This window comes from Hemitrygon akajei, chromosome 21 (assembly GCF_048418815.1).
Source record: "Hemitrygon akajei chromosome 21, sHemAka1.3, whole genome shotgun sequence".
Lineage (NCBI taxonomy): Eukaryota > Metazoa > Chordata > Chondrichthyes > Myliobatiformes > Dasyatidae > Hemitrygon > Hemitrygon akajei.
In genome coordinates, this window is record NC_133144.1 from 68,464,094 (window position 1) to 68,482,068 (window position 17,975).

General features: G+C 43.6%; 1 protein-coding gene across 2 annotated transcripts in view; it reads left to right on the forward strand.

Moving 5' to 3' along the window:
• The window catches only part of mtg1 (mitochondrial ribosome-associated GTPase 1), a 42,425-nt gene that overhangs the window by 9,360 nt on the left and 15,090 nt on the right, over positions 1 to 17,975 (forward strand). For both annotated transcript variants that reach the window (XM_073025682.1, XM_073025683.1), the window contains exons 5-7: positions 1,123 to 1,179; positions 4,745 to 4,835; positions 6,061 to 6,122. In XM_073025682.1, coding sequence (XP_072881783.1) covers positions 1,123 to 1,179; positions 4,745 to 4,835; positions 6,061 to 6,122 — 210 coding nt within the window. The remainder of the gene's footprint in view (positions 1 to 1,122; positions 1,180 to 4,744; positions 4,836 to 6,060; positions 6,123 to 17,975) is intronic.

The window sequence follows — 17,975 nt, forward strand, 5'->3', positions numbered from 1 at the left end:
AGAAATTTGTGAGTGTCTTTGGTGACGTACCAAATCTCCTCAAACACCTAATGAAATAAGCTGTCATGCTTTCTTCGTGATTGCATCAATACATTGGGCCCAGGATAAATCTTCAGAGATGTCGACACCAAGAAACCTGAAGCTGCTCCATCCTTTCCACTGCTGCACAACTGGAATCCTGGTGTTTTTAGAAACATATTCCACAAGTGCTTCACATTTCAGTGACTGTTATGATATCTCCTTACTTAATTATAGAGAAATGTATACCATTTTAACATTGCTCCCTGATTGGGATTGCCATTGTACTAGCACAACATCTTTGATATCACCATTCTCCAGTCAGAGAAGCAGACCCCTACCTGTAGATATTTCACAAATGCATGACAGTGCTAGTGATCTGTCATTACGCTGGTGAAATTAGTGTTTGAAAGATGCAGACGTGAACATTACAATTGTTATAAGTAAAGTGCTCAAACTATTTTCAAATTTATAACTAATTAAATATTAAAACACAAGAAGTTCTACAGATGTTGGAAATCAAGAGTAACATACAGAAAATGCTGGAGGAACTCAGCAGATCAGGCAGCATCTATGGAGAGGAATAAACAGTTGATGTTTCAGGCCAAGACCCTTAATCAGGACCAGGTCTTCTCTATAGGTGCTGCCTGACCTGCTGAGCTCCTCCAGCGTTTTGTGTGTGTTAATTAAATGTTAGCTCTGCTGCAGAAGAATTATCACCATACAGAGCTTAAGGAATGTGGCCCATCTCCTTGAGGCAATCTCACACCTGTACCAAATGGTGAACAGATGCTGCCTCATTTGAGGCTGATTTCAACCTTGACTCGTGTTTTGCATTAACATGGACCATACAATACAGCTGTAACTGAACTACTAAATCAGTAAGAGCTGTAAAAACTGTTAACCTAATTTATTTATTAGGACCTGAGTAATTATAGGAAGTTAGTTGGCACCGATCCCGGTCCCAATTCAGACACAATAGTTTGATGTTTGACAGTAGTAGAAATGTGTTCTTTCTCCAAGTATAAAAGTAATTCCTCAATGATAAGCCTTGATGAGTTTGTGATTTGATCATTAATTGCTGCTTTTTTGGATGATTGGTAGATTGTTCCCACTGTGGTAGACCTCATTCAGAAAAGTAACCGGTATCATCGAACAGAGGTAAGGAAATAAATATGTTATTGTCTATGATATATAATTTGGTACTTTGATGTCACAAACTAATGCACATTAATAATGCCAATATGGCATAACGCTATAATGGATCCTGTGACCCAGGTTCATTTCTGCTGCTGTCCGTAAGGATTTTTTATGTTTTCCCTCTGTCAATGTGGGTTTCCTCCAGGTTTTCCAGTTTCCCACCAAATCCCAAAGACATAGAAGTTAGTAGATTAATTAGTCACTTGGGTGGCATGGGCTCATGGGCTAGGAGGGCCTGCCACTGTACTGTATCCCTAAATAATTTTTTTTTAAAATGATTAACACAGTAATCATATACATAAGACCGTACCTACACCGCTTGATATTATGCATCACTTGGGTACCATGTTTCAATGTGAGTGTGCGTCGAGTTTTGTCCCATCAAGTCAGCTCTGCTATTCAATCATGGCTGATTTATTATCCTTCTCACCCCCATTCTCCTGCCTGTTCCCCATAATCTTTGACACTATGACTAATCAAAAACCCATCAACTCTGCTTTAAATGTACCCAGTGATGGCCTCTGCAGCCATCTGTGGCAATGAATTCCACAGATTCACTACCTTGTGGCTAAAGAAATTCCTCCTAATCTCTGTTTTAAATGAATATCCCTCTATTCTGAGGCTATATCCTCTGGTCTTAGACTCACCCACAACAGGAAAAATCCTTTCCACATCCACTCTACCTAGGCCTCTTAATATTCAATAGGTTTCAAAGAGATTGCCCCCTTTTCTTCTAAACATCAAGTAGAAGTCCAGAGCCATCAAACACTCTTCATTCATTAACCCTTTCATTCCTGGAATCATTCTTGTGAGCCTTCTCTGGACCCACTTGCAGACTTCTATCACACTTGTAGACATTGGGCTTCAACATCTGCATTGGACTCAGAGATTCGCAGACCCAGCTCTGGTCAAGTGAAGAAAGCTAATGGCATGTTGGCCTTCATAACAAGGGGAGTTGAGTATAGGAGTAAAGTGGTCCTTCTGCAGTTGTACGGGGCCCTGGTGAGACCACACCTGGAGTATTGTGTTCAGTTTGGTCTCCAAATTTGAGGAGGAACATTCTTGCAATTGAGAGAGTGCAGCGTAGGTTCACGAGGTTAATTCCTGGGATGGCGGGACTGTCATATGTTGAAAGATTGGAGTGACTGGGCTTGCATTCACTGGAATTTAGAAGGATGAGAGGGGATCTGATTGAAACATATAAGATTATTAAGGGATTGGACACGCTAGAGGCAGGAAACATGTTCCCGATGTTGGGGGAGTCCAGAACCAGAGGCCACAGTTTAAGAATAAGGGGTAGGCCATTTAGAACAGAGTTCAGGAAAAACTTTTTCACCCAGAGAGTTGTGGATCTATGGAATGCTCTGCCTCAGAAGACAGTGGAGGCCAATTCTGTGGATGCTTTCAAGAAAGAGTTAGACGGAGCTGTTAAAGATAGCAGAGTCAAGGGATATGGGGAGAAGGCAGGAACGGGATACTGACTGTGGATGATCAGCCATGATCACGTTGAATGGCAGTGCTGGCTTGAAGGGCTGAATGGCCTACTCCACCTATTGTCTATTGTCAACTGGCCTTGACTTCAGAGTTGTCCATGAAAATGAATTCCACAGATTCACTGTCCTCTGGCTAAAGAAATTCCTCCTCCTCCTCTCTGTTCTAAAGGGACAGCCCTCTATTCTGAGGCTGTGCTCTCTGGTCCTAGACTCCCCCACTACAAGAAACATCCTTTCCACATCCACTCTGGAAACCCTTCAGTATTCAGTAGGTTGCAGCTTAGATCCTCCAGCAGATGGGAAGTGATACTTGAACTTTGTCACGGGTTTAGCCAAAGCTTAACGTGCAGTTCTGCTTACCACATTGTAGGAAATAACGTAATTGAACTGGAGCAGGTGCAGAGCAGATTTACAGCGATGCTGTCTGCAAAATAGTAGTTCTGAGCAAAAAAAAGTCAGATAAATTTTATTTGAAATTGAGGAGGTTGAGGGGAAACTTGAATGCAATGTATAAAGATTTGAGGGATCAGTATAAATGGAATGGATTTATTTCCTTTTACAGAAGGGTCAAAAATAGGGAGTAGAAATTTAAAGTAATTGGTACAAGGCTTAGGAGAATATGAGGAAAATCTTTATAACCCTGCTGCACAGAGTTCTGTAGTTCACTGTCTGAAAGGATGGTTGGTAGAAATCCTCAACAATTTTAAAGGAAAGGGCAACACAGTAATGTAGCGGTTAGTATAATGTAGTACAATGCCAACAATTCAGGTTCGATTCCTGCCACTGTCTGTAAGGAGTTTGTACATTCTCCCTGTGATTGCATGGGTTTCCTCTGGGAGATCTAGTTTCCTCCCACATTCCAAAGACGTATGGGTTACAGGTAAACTGGTCACATGGGTGTGATTGGGCATTGTGGGATCAAGGGGCTGGAAGTGCCTGTTATGGTGCTTTATCTCTAAATAAAATAAATAGAAGTGTTTTGGAGGTTTGGATGTGTACTTGAAGAACTGCTACTCACTGGGCTCCAGGCCCAGGTGCTGGAAGGTGGGGTAGCCTTTTCGATCAGCATCAACATTATGGTTTAAAAGTCTTTTTCTTCTGACATAGTTTACTTATTAAGTTGGAGATACAGCATGAAACAGGCCCTTCTGGCCCAACGAGCTGCACCGCCCAGCAACCCACCTATTTAACTCTTAGCTTAATCACAGGACAATTTACAGTGACCAGTTAACAGACAGACCGACATACTTTATTGATCCCGAGGGAAACTGGGTTTCGTTACAGTTGCACCAACCAATAATAGAGTAGAAATAGAGCAAAATAAAACCAGAAATAATTAAATGATAATAAGTAAATTATGTCAAGTGAAATAAGTCTAGGATCAACCTATTGGCTCAGAGTGTCTGACACTCCGAGGGAGGAGTTGTAAAGTTTGATGGCCACAGGCAGGAATGACTTCCTATGATGCTCAGTGTTGCATCTCAGTGGAATGAGTCTCTGGCTGAATGTACTCTAACCTACTAACCAGTACATCTTCAGACTATAGTAGGAAACTGGATACCTGTAGAAAATCTACGCACACAAGGGACGGAATATACACATTTACTTACAGAGGACACTGAAATTGACCTCTGATCGCAACACCCTGAGCTGTAGTAGCATCGTGCTAACGGCCACACTACCATAGCGCCCTATTTTCCATCTTTAAAGTACTTTATAATCTGGAAGGGTAATAAATCTTAGAAAATATTTGCTTGTCAGGTCAGAGGAATCAAAATCTTTGGGGAGGTTTAAAATGAGGCCAAACTCCTTAAAAAGAGAGTTGGATTACTTGAGGGAAAGGCATGTTCTTGAAACTGGTAAATGTTTAGAATTTATACCTAACAGGTCACCGGTGTTGTGGATCTCTGTCCTTAACTATGTCTGTCTTTTATAAAATTGATAGGTAATGTACAAGCATGATCATTTGGATGCTGGGTCATTCAGAACACCTAGTAATGAGAAATATTCCCATTTACCTTGTTTCCCCTTAGAATATGGAGTATTGTTTGATGGTGATTGGTGTACCAAACGTCGGGAAGTCATCCCTCATTAATGCTATGCGAAGAATGTATTTAAAGAAAGGTATGTTGTGTTTGAATGGGCACAAAACCATTTCAAAACCATTTGAATGTGCACTAAACTGTTTGAATCTATGAGAAAACAATGTTTGTCAGTCTCCTTTCTGAGGTGAATAAAAAGTCAATTATTTGTCAGATTTTTCACAAAGTTACTGAGCAACAGGACCAAGGATACTGAGCCCAAGTTAGGACAGCATGACTGATTCCATTGCTGTCCATCTGTGACTCAAGGCCGTATACAACTGGCTTCTCTACTCAAAGCATGGACAGCATGTAGCTTAGTGGCTACAGTAAAACTAATACAGTCCCAGCAACCAGGGGTTCAATTCTGCTACTGTTGTAAGGAGGTTGTACATTCTCCATGTGACCTCTGAATGCTCTGATTTCCTCCCACGTTGCAAAGTTGTATGAGTTAGAGTTAGTGAGTTTGTATGTTGGTGGCAGAAGTGTGGTGACACTTGTGGCTACTTCGCGCAATCCTCGCTGATTTGATTTGATGTACATTTTACTGTATGTTTCAATGTACTTGTGATAAATAGAGCCAATCTTTAATCTTTAAATTACACAGAAAACTTCAGAAATGAAGTGGTGATAACCTCACGATGGAGATCACCATTCTGATGACATTTAACTTAGAGCATTATTTGTTTTCTCTCAGCAAAGTTTAATCTTGTAATACTTGCATGCAGTGGCCACTTTATTAGGTACAGGATTGGAACTCGGTGTGGTCTTCTGCTTCTGTAGCTCACCTACTTCAAGATTCAACATATACATTCAGAGATGCTCTTCTGCACACCACCACATGTATGGTTATTTGAGTTACTGTTGCCTTCCTGTCAGTTTGAACCAGTCTGGCCATTCTCCTCTGACCTTATTAACAAGGCATTTTTGCCCACAAAACCGCCACTCACTGGATGTCTTTTGTTTTTCACATCATTCTCTGTAAACTCTCGAGACTGTTGTGCGTGAAAATCCCAGGAGATCAGCCGTTTCTGAGATACTCAAACCACCTCGTGTGGCTCCAACAATCATTCCACAGTCTAAATCACGTAGATTACATTTCCTCCCCATGTTTGGTCTGAACAGCAACTGAACCACTTGAACATGTCTCCATTGTGTTGCTGCCACTGAATGTGTGTGCCTTGTGGAATTCTTGAAGAGCACAGTTTTGCTTCTATTATAGATAGTCAATTGCTGAAAGGCTAAAGGCTTTGCTATTTTTTTTTAAGGCAAAGCATCCAGAGTTGGTGGTGTGCCAGGGATTACCAGAGCTGTCCTCACAAAGATTCAGGTAAATATAAGTGAAGCTTGAAAACAATGATAGTTGTAGCTGGTATTTTGGGGGCATCCTTTGGCTCTTCATTGCCAGATACAGACAGGCTACTTGATGAGGCATTGATGCATATTACTGATTGAATTAGTGGCTCATTTATGGCCAATGCCTCAAATAGAAACAGAAATCATATTGCATAGCTCCCTTCAGCCCTCCTCATTCTTCTAAACTCCAGTTAGTATGGGCTTCAGTTAGAAAACCATCAACTGCTCCACATATGTTAACTCTTTCATTCCCAGAATAATTCTTATTAACCTACTCTGGACCCTCTCCAAAGACAGCACATTTTTTCTTGGGTAAAGGGCCCAAAACTGCTCACAATATTCCAAGTGTGGTCTGACTAATACGTTATAAACGTTTGGTACATGAAGAGGGATTGACACTGTTCTGTCCAGTAAAGTACAAATGCACAGTGGGCACATGGCCTGCTCAGTGATATAGGTCAGAATAGGTGCTTCGGGATGAAGAGAAATTTACAGTTGGTGGTGTGGGGGGAGAGATGGGGGGAAGAGTCTAGTTATTGTGGGATGCGTGTGTACCAGTTGTTACGTACCCCGTAACTGGGTCACTTACCAGCAAAGATAGAGAGGTCCGTTGAAGTCTGATGGTACTATTTTTAACAGTATTTATTGATAAAAATACACAAAAATAATATCAATGCAAACACACAGATGATATACGTCGTCAATACTAAATCTAAAAGCGCGGGTATAATAATAATCAATAAGAAATAGCTCTATCGTTGTCTAGAGGATAATGTATTGTCCGATAGAAATATAAAGATAGATAGATAGATACTTTATTCATCCCCATGGGGAAATTCAACTTTTTTTCCAATGTCCCATACACTTGTTGTAGCAAAACTAATTACATACAATACTTAACTCAGTAAAAAATATGATATGCATCTAAATCACTATCTCAAAAAGCATTAATAATATCTTTTAAAAAGTTCTTAAGTCCTGGCGGTAGAATTGTAAAGCCTAATGGCATTGGGGAGTATTAACCTCTTCATCCTGTCTGAGGAGCATTGCATCGATAGTAACCTGTCGCTGAAACTGCTTCTCTGTCTCTGGATGGTGCTATGTAGAGGATGTTCAGAGTTTTCCATAATTGACCGTAGCCTACTCAGCGCCCTTCGCTCAGCTACCGATGTTAAACTCTCCAGTACTTTGCCCACGACAGAGCCCGCCTTCCTTACCAGCTTATTAAGACGTGAGGCGTCCCTCTTCTTAATGCTTCCTCCCCAACACGCCACCACAAAGAAGAGGGCGCTCTCCACAACTGACCGATAGAACATCTTCAGCATCTCACTACAGACATTGAATGACGCCAAAAACGCCATAAAAGTCACTTTAGTTCAGCCAAGCTGTAGGCTGCAGCCTTTTTGGTTGGAGAGAAAGACGGAGGTTTAACTTGCCCATTCCTTTTATGATGTCAATCCTTCGAGAGTCATTGGAGGACTGATTTCTCCTTCGAGGTTAGCTAAAGCCGTGCTTCCGTGGCAAGACCCACCAATTCCGAGGCAAATGGAAAAGGACACACGTGGGCTGGTTCCACTGGCTTTCGCTGTTACGCTGTTACAGGAGTTCTAGCATTTCTTCTGGTGCGTCTGAAGGGGCTGTTCCTCAGACCCTCTTTTATCCTGACTCACAGGGTCTCAGATGTCAATCAGGGTGGGATGATGCAATCCCTCCACCAACCCCTACCTTGGTTCATTGCCTGGGGGCTTCGATGCATCGTACAGGATTCAATACACAAGTCTGTCTCCAAGAGACAATAGCCGTTATCAGTGGTTCCGCCTTTCGGAGGCCAGGACACATTCCAAACTCTTTGTGGATTCTGCATGTCTTTCTCTCATTTCCTGGGTCTCCTGACTCGAATCAATAGCGATCCTGCCATTCTCAAAAAGGAGGGGGCCACGGGCATAACACAGTGACCTAGGCAGAATCATAAAGTGGATCTGTATGTGGCACTAAGCACTAAATTAAACAATGGTAAAAGCAATGGTGGTTGTCTGATGATGACAGGAAACCTGTGTGGGAAAGTTTTAAAGTGGAAAGGCCATTGCATTGGGGCAGTTTCACTCTCTTGATCTTAGAACATAAGAAATAGTAACAGAAGTAAGCCATCTGGCCCGTCGAGCCTGCTCTGCCGTTCAATAAGATCATGGCTGATCTGGCTATGGACTCATCTCCACCTGCCTTTTCTCCATAACTAATTCCCCAACTATGCAAAAATCTATCCAGACTTGTCTTAAGGATATTTATTGAGGTAACCTCCACTTCTTCATTGGGCTGAGAATCACACAGATTCACCACTCTGGGAAAAGCAGTTTCTCCTCATCTCCATCCTACATCTACTCCCCCAAATCTTGAGCTATGTCCCTCAGTTCTAGTCTCTCCTACCAGTGGGAACAACTTTCCTGCCTCTATCTTATCTACCCCTTTCATAATTTTATCTGTTTCTGTAAGATCTCCTCTCATTCTTAATTCCATTGAGTACAGTCCCAGGCGACTCAATCTCTCCTCATAGTCTAACCCCCTTATCTCTGAAATCAACCTAGTGAACCTCCTCTGCACCACCTCCAAAGCCAGTATACCCTTCCTCAAGTAAGGAGACCAGAATTGCACGCAGTACTACAGGTACAGCGTCACCCGTACCCTGTACAGTTGCAGCATAACCTCCCAGCTTTTAAATTCAATCCCTCAAGTAATGAAGGTCAACATTCCATTTGCCTTCTTGATAGCCTGTTGCACCTGCAAACCGACCTTTTGTGATTTATGCACAAGTACACCCAAGTTCTTCTGCACAGCAGCATACTGCAATTTTTTAACATTTAAATATAAATCTGCTCTTCCATTTTCCCTTCCAAAGTGGATGAAATCACTTTTACCAACATTGTACCCATCTGCTAGACCCTTGCCCATTCACTTAACCTATCTATATCTCTCTGCAGACTCTCTGTGTCTTCTGCACAATTTGCTTTTCCACTCAATTTAGTATCAGTAGCAAACTTAAGATACACTACACTCGGTCCTCTCTTCCAGATCGTCAATGTGTACATGAACAGCTGTGGACCCAGCACTGACCCCTGCAACACACCACTCACCACTGATTGCCAACCAGGGTAGCACCCATGTATCCCAACTCTCTGCTTTCTATTAGTTAACCAATCCTCTATCCATCACCCCCAATTCTATGCATCCTTATCTTATGGATAAGTCTTTTATGCAAAACTTATCGAATGCCTTCTGGAAATCCAAGTAAATAACATTCATCTGTCCCCCTCCATCCACTGCGCATTATATCCTCAAAGAACTCCAGTATGTTTATCAAACAGGATCTTCAGTTGCTGAATCCATGCTGCGTTTGAAGTCCAGGTCCAGTGGTATGAACAAGCATTACAACCTAGGGTCTTCCTTGGCTGCAGTGATGTGGATGACTATAACCTCTTCTGTGCCCTTCACTCTCCTTGGAGCATTGCCATACCGTATTCCTGGCTGTTGAATCTCACTGTAGATCTCATCCACTCAGTCTACCAAAGTTTTGTTTTTTTGTAGATTGCGAGGACACTCAGTCCTCGTTTATTGTCATTTAGTAATGCATGCATTAAGAAATGATACAATGTTCCTCCAGTATATCACAAAAACACAGGACAGACCAAGACTAACTTACAAATAATTGTAGCATATAGTTACAACAGTGCAACGCAATGCCGTAATTTGATAAGGGCAGACGATGGACACGGTAAAAAGTTGACTTTGCATGTCCCTATCTCACTGCCAACAGCCTTCGTCTGGTTTAGTCCACCTGTCGAAGTGGTGTACCAGGGCCACTGTCGCATGCTTTCAACTACTTGGAGCCACAGATGAGAGATGAGTGTCCTGTGGGGTCCAAATGTGAGTGAGCTGTCCTGGAATGGACACAACAAGTTCCTTCACCAGAAGTGCTCCCTCTCCCTGGACTCCCCATACAGCCCATTAAAAGTTATAATCTCTGAATTATTACCTGAGCAACATGTGAATGTAGCATAAAGTAAATAAAATTAGAAAAATTATTACTTGGAGAAACAACAGAGAAGATTGCTGGGACATGACAGATTTTTACATCTGTGTTGCTCAAAGGTAAAATACCGGAAGACCAGACCAGAGGATAACTGTTGGTCTTCCTTTATTTAAGAAGCACAGCAGAGGTAAGCCAGGTAAATGCATGCCAGTGTAGGGAAGTTAATTGGAATTTTTTTCTAAGAAACAGGATTTATGTTTGTTTGGAAAGGCAGGGACTGATTCAGGATAGTCAGCATGACTTTGTGAGGGAGACATTCTGCCTTGCAAATTTGATTTGAGTATTTTGAGGTGATAATAAAAGAGACAGCAGAGTGGTAGATCTTGTCCAGATCAACTGAAGTAAAGCATTTGACAAGATCCTGCATGATAGGCTGATCCAGAAGGTAAGGTGTATAGAATTCAAAACAATGTGGCTAATTGGATCCAAAACTGGCTTGGTGACAGGGTGCAGAGAGTTGTGGGGAGAGTGTGTTTCTGGTTGGTGTGCCACAGGGGTTGGTGCAGGGACTTTTGTGTGTGTTGTTCAAGACTCCTAGCATCAGCAGAATCTCTTGTGTTTATCACATCCTTCTTAGTGTGGTGACACAATATTCCAAGTGCTTCTTAACCAGTGGTCTGTAAAATTGCGACGTAATGTCCCAACATTAATATTTTATGCCCCCAACCTATGGAGGCAAACGTGCCACACACCAACTTCATCATCCTGTCACACGTTGTTGCCACGTTCAGGGAACTATGGACTTGGACCCCTAGGTTTCTCTATGCATCAACTTTCCCCAGTGTCTGTCAATTTACTGTATATGTCCTTCCCTTACCTGACTTCCATTTGCTTATACACTCCACCTAATTTTCCAACTGATCCATGTCTTGCTTCAGCCTGAGATAACATTCTTCATTATCCATTGGCAAAATTAATTATCTTACCTCCTACATTCAGGTTCATATATTGGTAACATACATTACCACAAATTGCTGGAGGAACTCAGCAAATCAAGTAGCATCTGTAGAGGGAGTTAAACAGTCGACTTTTCAGGCTGAAACCCGTCACGAGTCTTGATGAAGGGTCTTGGTCTGAAACGTGTGCAAAACTTCCAACTACCTGGGTGCTGTGTGAGAGCTTAATCTGCTTTAATCTAGCCCAGTTGGATAAATTTTTACCTTTGGATCACATGCAAACATAAAATACATCTTCACCTTACCCAGGAAATGTAGCAGCTACCACTTCAGTATACCTCTGTTAGTTTAGAAGTTGGATCAGTGGTTGTTAAAGGGAGATTGTCCAGACCCATTTACAATAGTACAGGCATTGTTGCTGTGAAGTGTATTTGAGACCTCTGCTGGTAGAAGCTGGTATTGTACTGCTGTAGTGCAAACCCTTTCCACTCCTGACTCCCACTCTATCTTCTTGAAAATATTTCAACAGGTCTGTCCCTAGATCAGCTACCTTCTTCATCAATCCATTCTTTTGTTTAAAAGAATGTAGTTGACCAAAATACTAATGGGTTTTCAAGTTAAAAGATCTTGAAAGTCGGTATTCAACTGAAACAGTGGTATATAAAATTTATATTCCAAAGTAGCTGTCTGTTGTTCATGTTTGCCATTAAAATAATATTGTTAGGATGATTTTCCAAGCAAAGAACATACAACAGTATAGGCTCTTTGGCCTACGATGTCGTGTTGAACTTTTAACTTACTTGACAACCAAGCTCTAACCCTTCCCTCTCACATAGTCCTCCACTCTTTCATCCATGTGCCTATCTAAGAGTTCCTTAAATGTACCTAATGTATCTGCCTCTACCACTACCCCAACAGAGCATTCCATACACCCACCACTCTTTGAAAAAAAACTTACTTCTGACACCGCCCCCCCCCCCCATACTTTCCTCCAATCACCTTATAATTATGACCCCTCGTATTAGCCATTTCTACCATGGGAAAATGGCTGTCCACTTAATCTATGCCTTGTATCATCTTGTCTATATTGTATATTTTACATTGTATTTTAATATTTATTATTTGATTAGCATCAATCCTGATTTTCAGACCCACGTTACAGCTGGATTGAAGTTTTCAGAAGAGTTTTAATATCCAATAACCAAACTAATTTATAAATCTAACTTGTATCATTATGGCAGGGAAGGGAGAAAGAGTCCTTGAAGCAGACCTACCTCACCCTCTTCAGTACAGATTTGTACCACATGATTAATTATGAAGCCTCTTAGTTCCTGGTAAAATGCAGAACATCAGCTGACATTGGCAAAATCAGTCATGGTTATTTCACAATGGAGGGTGTCATTTTAATATGCCAGTCAATATGGATCAACAGGGTGATGAATCTGGAATTTATTGCCATTGACATCTGTGGAGGTCAAGTCATTGGATATATTTAACGTGGAGGTTGATGGGGTCTTGATTAGTCGGGGTGTTAATGGTTATTTCTTTAGCAGTTTGAATGGGGCACGACTACGCAAGCTCGTGAAGGTCGACTCTGAGACAGAGGGAGTGTTTAAAAAGCGAGCAGATTAATGTAGCGGGTGACAGAGTAGTGGGAGACAGAGTAGGAAGGCTTTGGCTCGAGAGGCTTCGGCGAGCAGAGGCTGACGACGAACTTGCTCCCAGTCAGGTAAGGCCAGTCAGCTCCTTTAATTAATCTAATTAACTTAGGAGTAAACACGAGGAAATCTGCAGACACTGGAAATTCAAACAACAACACACACAAAATGCTGGTGGAACACAGCAGGCCAGGCAGCATCAATATAGGGAGAAGCGCTGTCGACGTTTCGGGCCGAGACCCTTCGTCAGGACTAACTGAAAGGAAAGATAGTAAGAGATTTGAAAGTAGTGGGGGAGGGGGAAATGCGAAATGATAGGAGAAGACCGGAGGGGGTGGGATGAAGCTAAGAGCTGAAAAGGTGATTGGCGAAAGTGATACAGAGCTGGAGAAGGGAAAGGATCATGGGACGGGAGGTCTCAGGAGAAAGAAAGGGGGGGGAGCACCAGAGGGAGATGGAGAACAGGCAAACAACTAAATATGTCAGGGATGGGGTAAGAAGGGGAGGAGGGGCATTAACAGAAGTTAGAGAAGTCAATGTTCATGCCATCAGGTTGGAGGCTACCCAGCCGGTATATAGGGTGTTGTTCCTCCAACCTGAGTGTGGCTTCATCTTGACAGTAGAGGAGGCCATGGATAGACATATCAGAATGGGAATGGGACGTGGAATTAAAATGTGTGGCCACTGGGAGATCCTGCTTTTTCTGGCGGACCGAGCGTAGGTGTTCAGCGAAACGGTCTCCCAGTCTGCGTCAGGTCTCACCAATATATAAAAGGCTGCACCGGACACAGTGAAGTGTCGCCTCACCTGGAAGGACTGTCTGGGGCCCTGAATGGTGGTGAGGGAGGAAGTGTAAGGGCAGGTGTAGCACTTGTTCCGCTTACAAGGATAAGTGCCAGGAGGGAGATTGGTGGGAAGGGATGGGGGGGATGTGTGGACAGGGGAGTCGCGTAGGGAGCGATCCCTGTGAAAAGCAGAAAGAGTGGGGGAAGAGACAGGGTGGAAAGAGGAATAGTCCAGGTAGCTGTGAGAGTCTGTAGGCTTATAGTAGATATCAGTAGATAAGCCATCTCCAGAGATGGAGACAGAAAGATCAAGAAAGGGGAGGGAGGTGTCGGAAATGGACCAGGTAAATTTGAGGGCAGGGTGAAAGTTGGAGGCAAAGTTAATGAAGTCAACGAGTTCAGCATGTGTGCAGGAGGCAGTGCCAATGCAGTCGTCGATGTAACGAAGGAAAAGAGGGGGACGGATACCCGTATAGACTTGGAACATGGACTGTTCCACAAAGCCAACAAAAAGGCAGGCATAACTGGGACCCATGCAGGTGCCCATGGCTACACCCTTGGTTTGGAGGAAGTGGGAGGAGCCAAAGGAGGAATTATTGAGAGTAAGAACTAATTCCGCTAGATGGAGGAGAGTGGTGGTAGAGGGGAATTGGTTAGGTCTGGAATCCAAAAAGAAGCGAAGAGCTTCAAGACTGTCCGGGTGGGTCTTGGTAGTGGGATCCCATTGGAGGTGGCTTGGTAGTGGGATCCTGTTGGAGGTGCTTGCTCCCTACATGACTCCCTTGTCCACTCATCCCCCCCCCCCCCCCCCCACCCCATCCCTTCCCACCGATCTCCCTCCTGGCACTTATCCTTGTAAGCGGAACAAGTGCTACACCTGCCCTTACACTTCCTCCCTCACCACCATTCAGGGCCCCAGACAGTCCTTCCAGGTGAGGCGACACTTCACCTGTGAGTCGGCTGGTGTGGTATACTGTGTCCAGTGCTCCCAGTGTGGCCTTTTATATATTGGTGAGACCCGACGCAGATTGGGAGACCATTTCGCTGAACACCTATGCTCGGTCCGCCAGAGAAAGCAGGATCTCCCAATGGCCACACATTTTAATTCCATGTCCCATTCCCATTCTGATATGCTTATCCATGGCCTCCTCTACTGTCAAGATGAAGCCACACTCAGGTTGGAGGAACAACACCCTATATACCGGCTGGGTAGCCTCCAACCTGATGGCATGAACATTGACTTCTCTAACTTCTGTTAATGCCCCTCCTCCCCTTCTTACCTCATCCCTGACATATTTAGTTGTTTGCCTGTTCTCCATCTCCCTCTGGTGCTCCCCCCCCCCCCCTTTCTTTCTCCCGAGGCCTCCCGTCCCATGATCCTTTCCCTTCTCCAGCTCTGTATCACTTTCGCCAATCACCTTTTCAGCTCTTAGCTTCATCCCACCCCCTCCGGTCTTCTCCTATCATTTCACATTTCCCCCTCCCCCACTACTTTCAAATCTCTTACTATCTTTCCTTTCAGTTAGTCCTGACGAAGGGTCTCGGCCCGAAACGTCGACAGCACTTCTCCCTATATTGATGCTGCCTGGCCTGCTGTGTTCCACCAGCATTTTGTGTGTTTTGTTGTTTAACTTAGGAGTAGGTCTTTTTTCCCCTTGGCGAATCGGCCCAGACAGACGGAGGAACAGCAGGGCTCACACAGCTAACGGTATGAGCTAACGGTTTAAAAAGTTTGTGTGTTTGGCGAGGTAAGTGGGTGAGTAGACTTATTTTTCCTTGTTTCATTCCTGTAGAATTAGGTAGCATGCCTGCAGGGTTAATGCTTTGTTCAGGGTGTCAGATGTGGGAATCCTGGGAGATCTCCCGCCTCCCTGATGGCCACGTCTGCACCAGGTGCACCGAGATGCGGCTCCTCAGAGACCGTGTTAGGGATCTGGAGCTGCAGCTTGATGACCTACTGCTTATTAGGGAAAGTGAAGAGGTGATAGACAGGAGCTACAGGAAAGTAGTCATCCCTAGGCTACAGGGGTCAGAAAACTGGGTGACTTGTCAGTAGAGGGAAGGGAAATGCCCGGATAGTGGAGAGCACCCCTGTGGCTGCCCCCCTCAGTAACAAGTATATCGTTTTGGATGCTGTTCAGCCACGCTGACCAGATCTCTGGCGCTGTTGTGCAGGAGGGAAGGAAGGAGAAGAGGAATGCGGTAGTCATAGGAGATTTCATAGTCGGGAACAGACAGGAGATTCTGTGAGCCTGATAGAGATACCCGCATGGTGTGTTGCCTCCCAGATGTCAGGGTATGGGATGTCTCGGATCGGGTGCAGAGTATTCTGAAGGGAGAGGGCGAGCAGCCAGCTGTCTTGGTACATGTTGGTACCAATGACATAGATAGGAAAAGGGAGGAGGTCCTGAAGAGAGATTTCCGGGAGTTAGAAAGGAAGCTGAGAAGCAGGACCTCCAGGGTAGTAATCTCAGGATTGCTACCTATGCCACGTGCTAGCGAGGGCAAGAATAGAAGGATCAGGCAAATGAATGAGTGGCTGAGAGACTGGTGCAGGGGTCAGGGCTTCAGATTTTGCATCTTTGGGATCTCTTCTGGGGGAAGTATGACCTGTTCAAAAAGGATGGGTTACACCTGAACCTGAAGGGGACCGATATCCTGGCGGGAAGGTTTAATAGAACTGTTAGGGAGGGTTTAAACTAATTTGGCAGTGGGATGGGAACCGTAATGATAGAGCGGAGGAGGGGGAAAACAGAAATAAATCTAAGATAGTCAGCAGTAAAGATGTCAGGAAGGACAGGCAGGTGATGGGGCAAATTTGCAACCATTGGGATGAGTTGCAGTGCAATAAAGTTGCAGTGCAATAAAGTTGCAGAGCAATCAAAGCAAAAAGTACCAAATACTGGACTTAGGGTGTTATACTTAAATGCACGCAGCATAAGGAATAAGGTGGATGATTTTGTTGTACAGCTACAGATTGGCAGGTATGATATTGTGGCCATCACTGAGACGTGGCTAAAGGATGCATGTCTCTGGGAGCTGAACGTCCAAGGATACACGGTGTACCAGAAGGATAGGCAGGTAGGCAGAGGGGGTGGCATGGCTTTATTGGTAAGAAATGATATTAAATCATTAGAAAGAGGTGACATAGGATCGGAAGGAGCAGAATCTTTATGGGTTGAGCTAAGAAATCGCAGGGATAAAAGGACCCTGATGGCAGTTATATACAGGCCTCCAAACAGCTGCAGTGATGTGGACTACAAATTACAACAGGAAATAGAAAAGGCTTGCCAGAAGGGCAGTGTTATGATAATTGTGGGGGATTTTAACATGTGAGGGGATTGTGAAAATCAGGTTGGCACTGCATCTCAAGAGAGAGAATTTGTAGAATGTCTGCGAGATGGCTTTTCAGAACAGCTTGTTGTTGAGCCCACTAGGGGATCGGCTGTACTGGATTGGGTATTGTGTAATGAACCAGAGATGATTAGAGAGATTGAGGTGAAGGAACCCTTAGAAGGCAGTGATCATAACATGATTGAGTTCACTGTGAAATTTGGGAAAGAGAAGCCGAAATCCAATGTGTCAGTATTTCAGTGGAGTAAAGGAAATTACAGTAGCATGAGAGAGGAACTGGCCAAGGTTGACTGGAAAGGGACATTAGCGGGAAGGACGGCAGAGCAGCAGTGGCTGGAGTTTATGTGAGAAGTGAAGAAGGTGCAAGACAGATATATTCAAAAAAAGAAGAAATTTTCGAATGGAAAAAGGATGCAACAGTGGCTGACAAGAGAAGTCAAAGCCAAAGTAAAAGCAAAGGAGAGGCCATACAAAGAAGCAAAAATTAGTGTGAAGACAGAGGATTGGGAAGTTTTTAAAAACTTACAAAAGGAAACTAAGAAGATCATTAAGAGGGAAAAGATGAACTATGAAAGGAAGCTAGCAAATAATATCAAAGAGGATACTAAAAGCTTTTTCAAGTATATAAAGAGTAAAAGACAGGTAAGAGTAGACAGGACTGATAGAAAATGATGCTGAAGAAATTGTAATGGGAGATAAGGAAATGGTGGAGGAACTGAACGTGTATTTTGCATCAGTCCTCACTGAGGAAAACAATAGCAGTATACCGGACACTCAAGGATGTCAGGGAAGAGAAGTGTGCGCAGTCACAATTACGACAGAGAAAGTACTCAGGAAGCTGAATTAGTCTAAGGGTAGATAAATCTCCCGGACCAGATGGAATGCACCCTCGTGTTCTGAAGGAAGTAGCTGTGGAGATTGCGGAGGCATTAGCAATGATCTTTCAAAAGTCAATAGATTCTGACATGGTTCTGGAGGATTGGAAGATTGCAAATGTCACTCCGCTATTTAAGAAGGGGGCAAGGAATCAAAAAGGAAATTATAGACCTG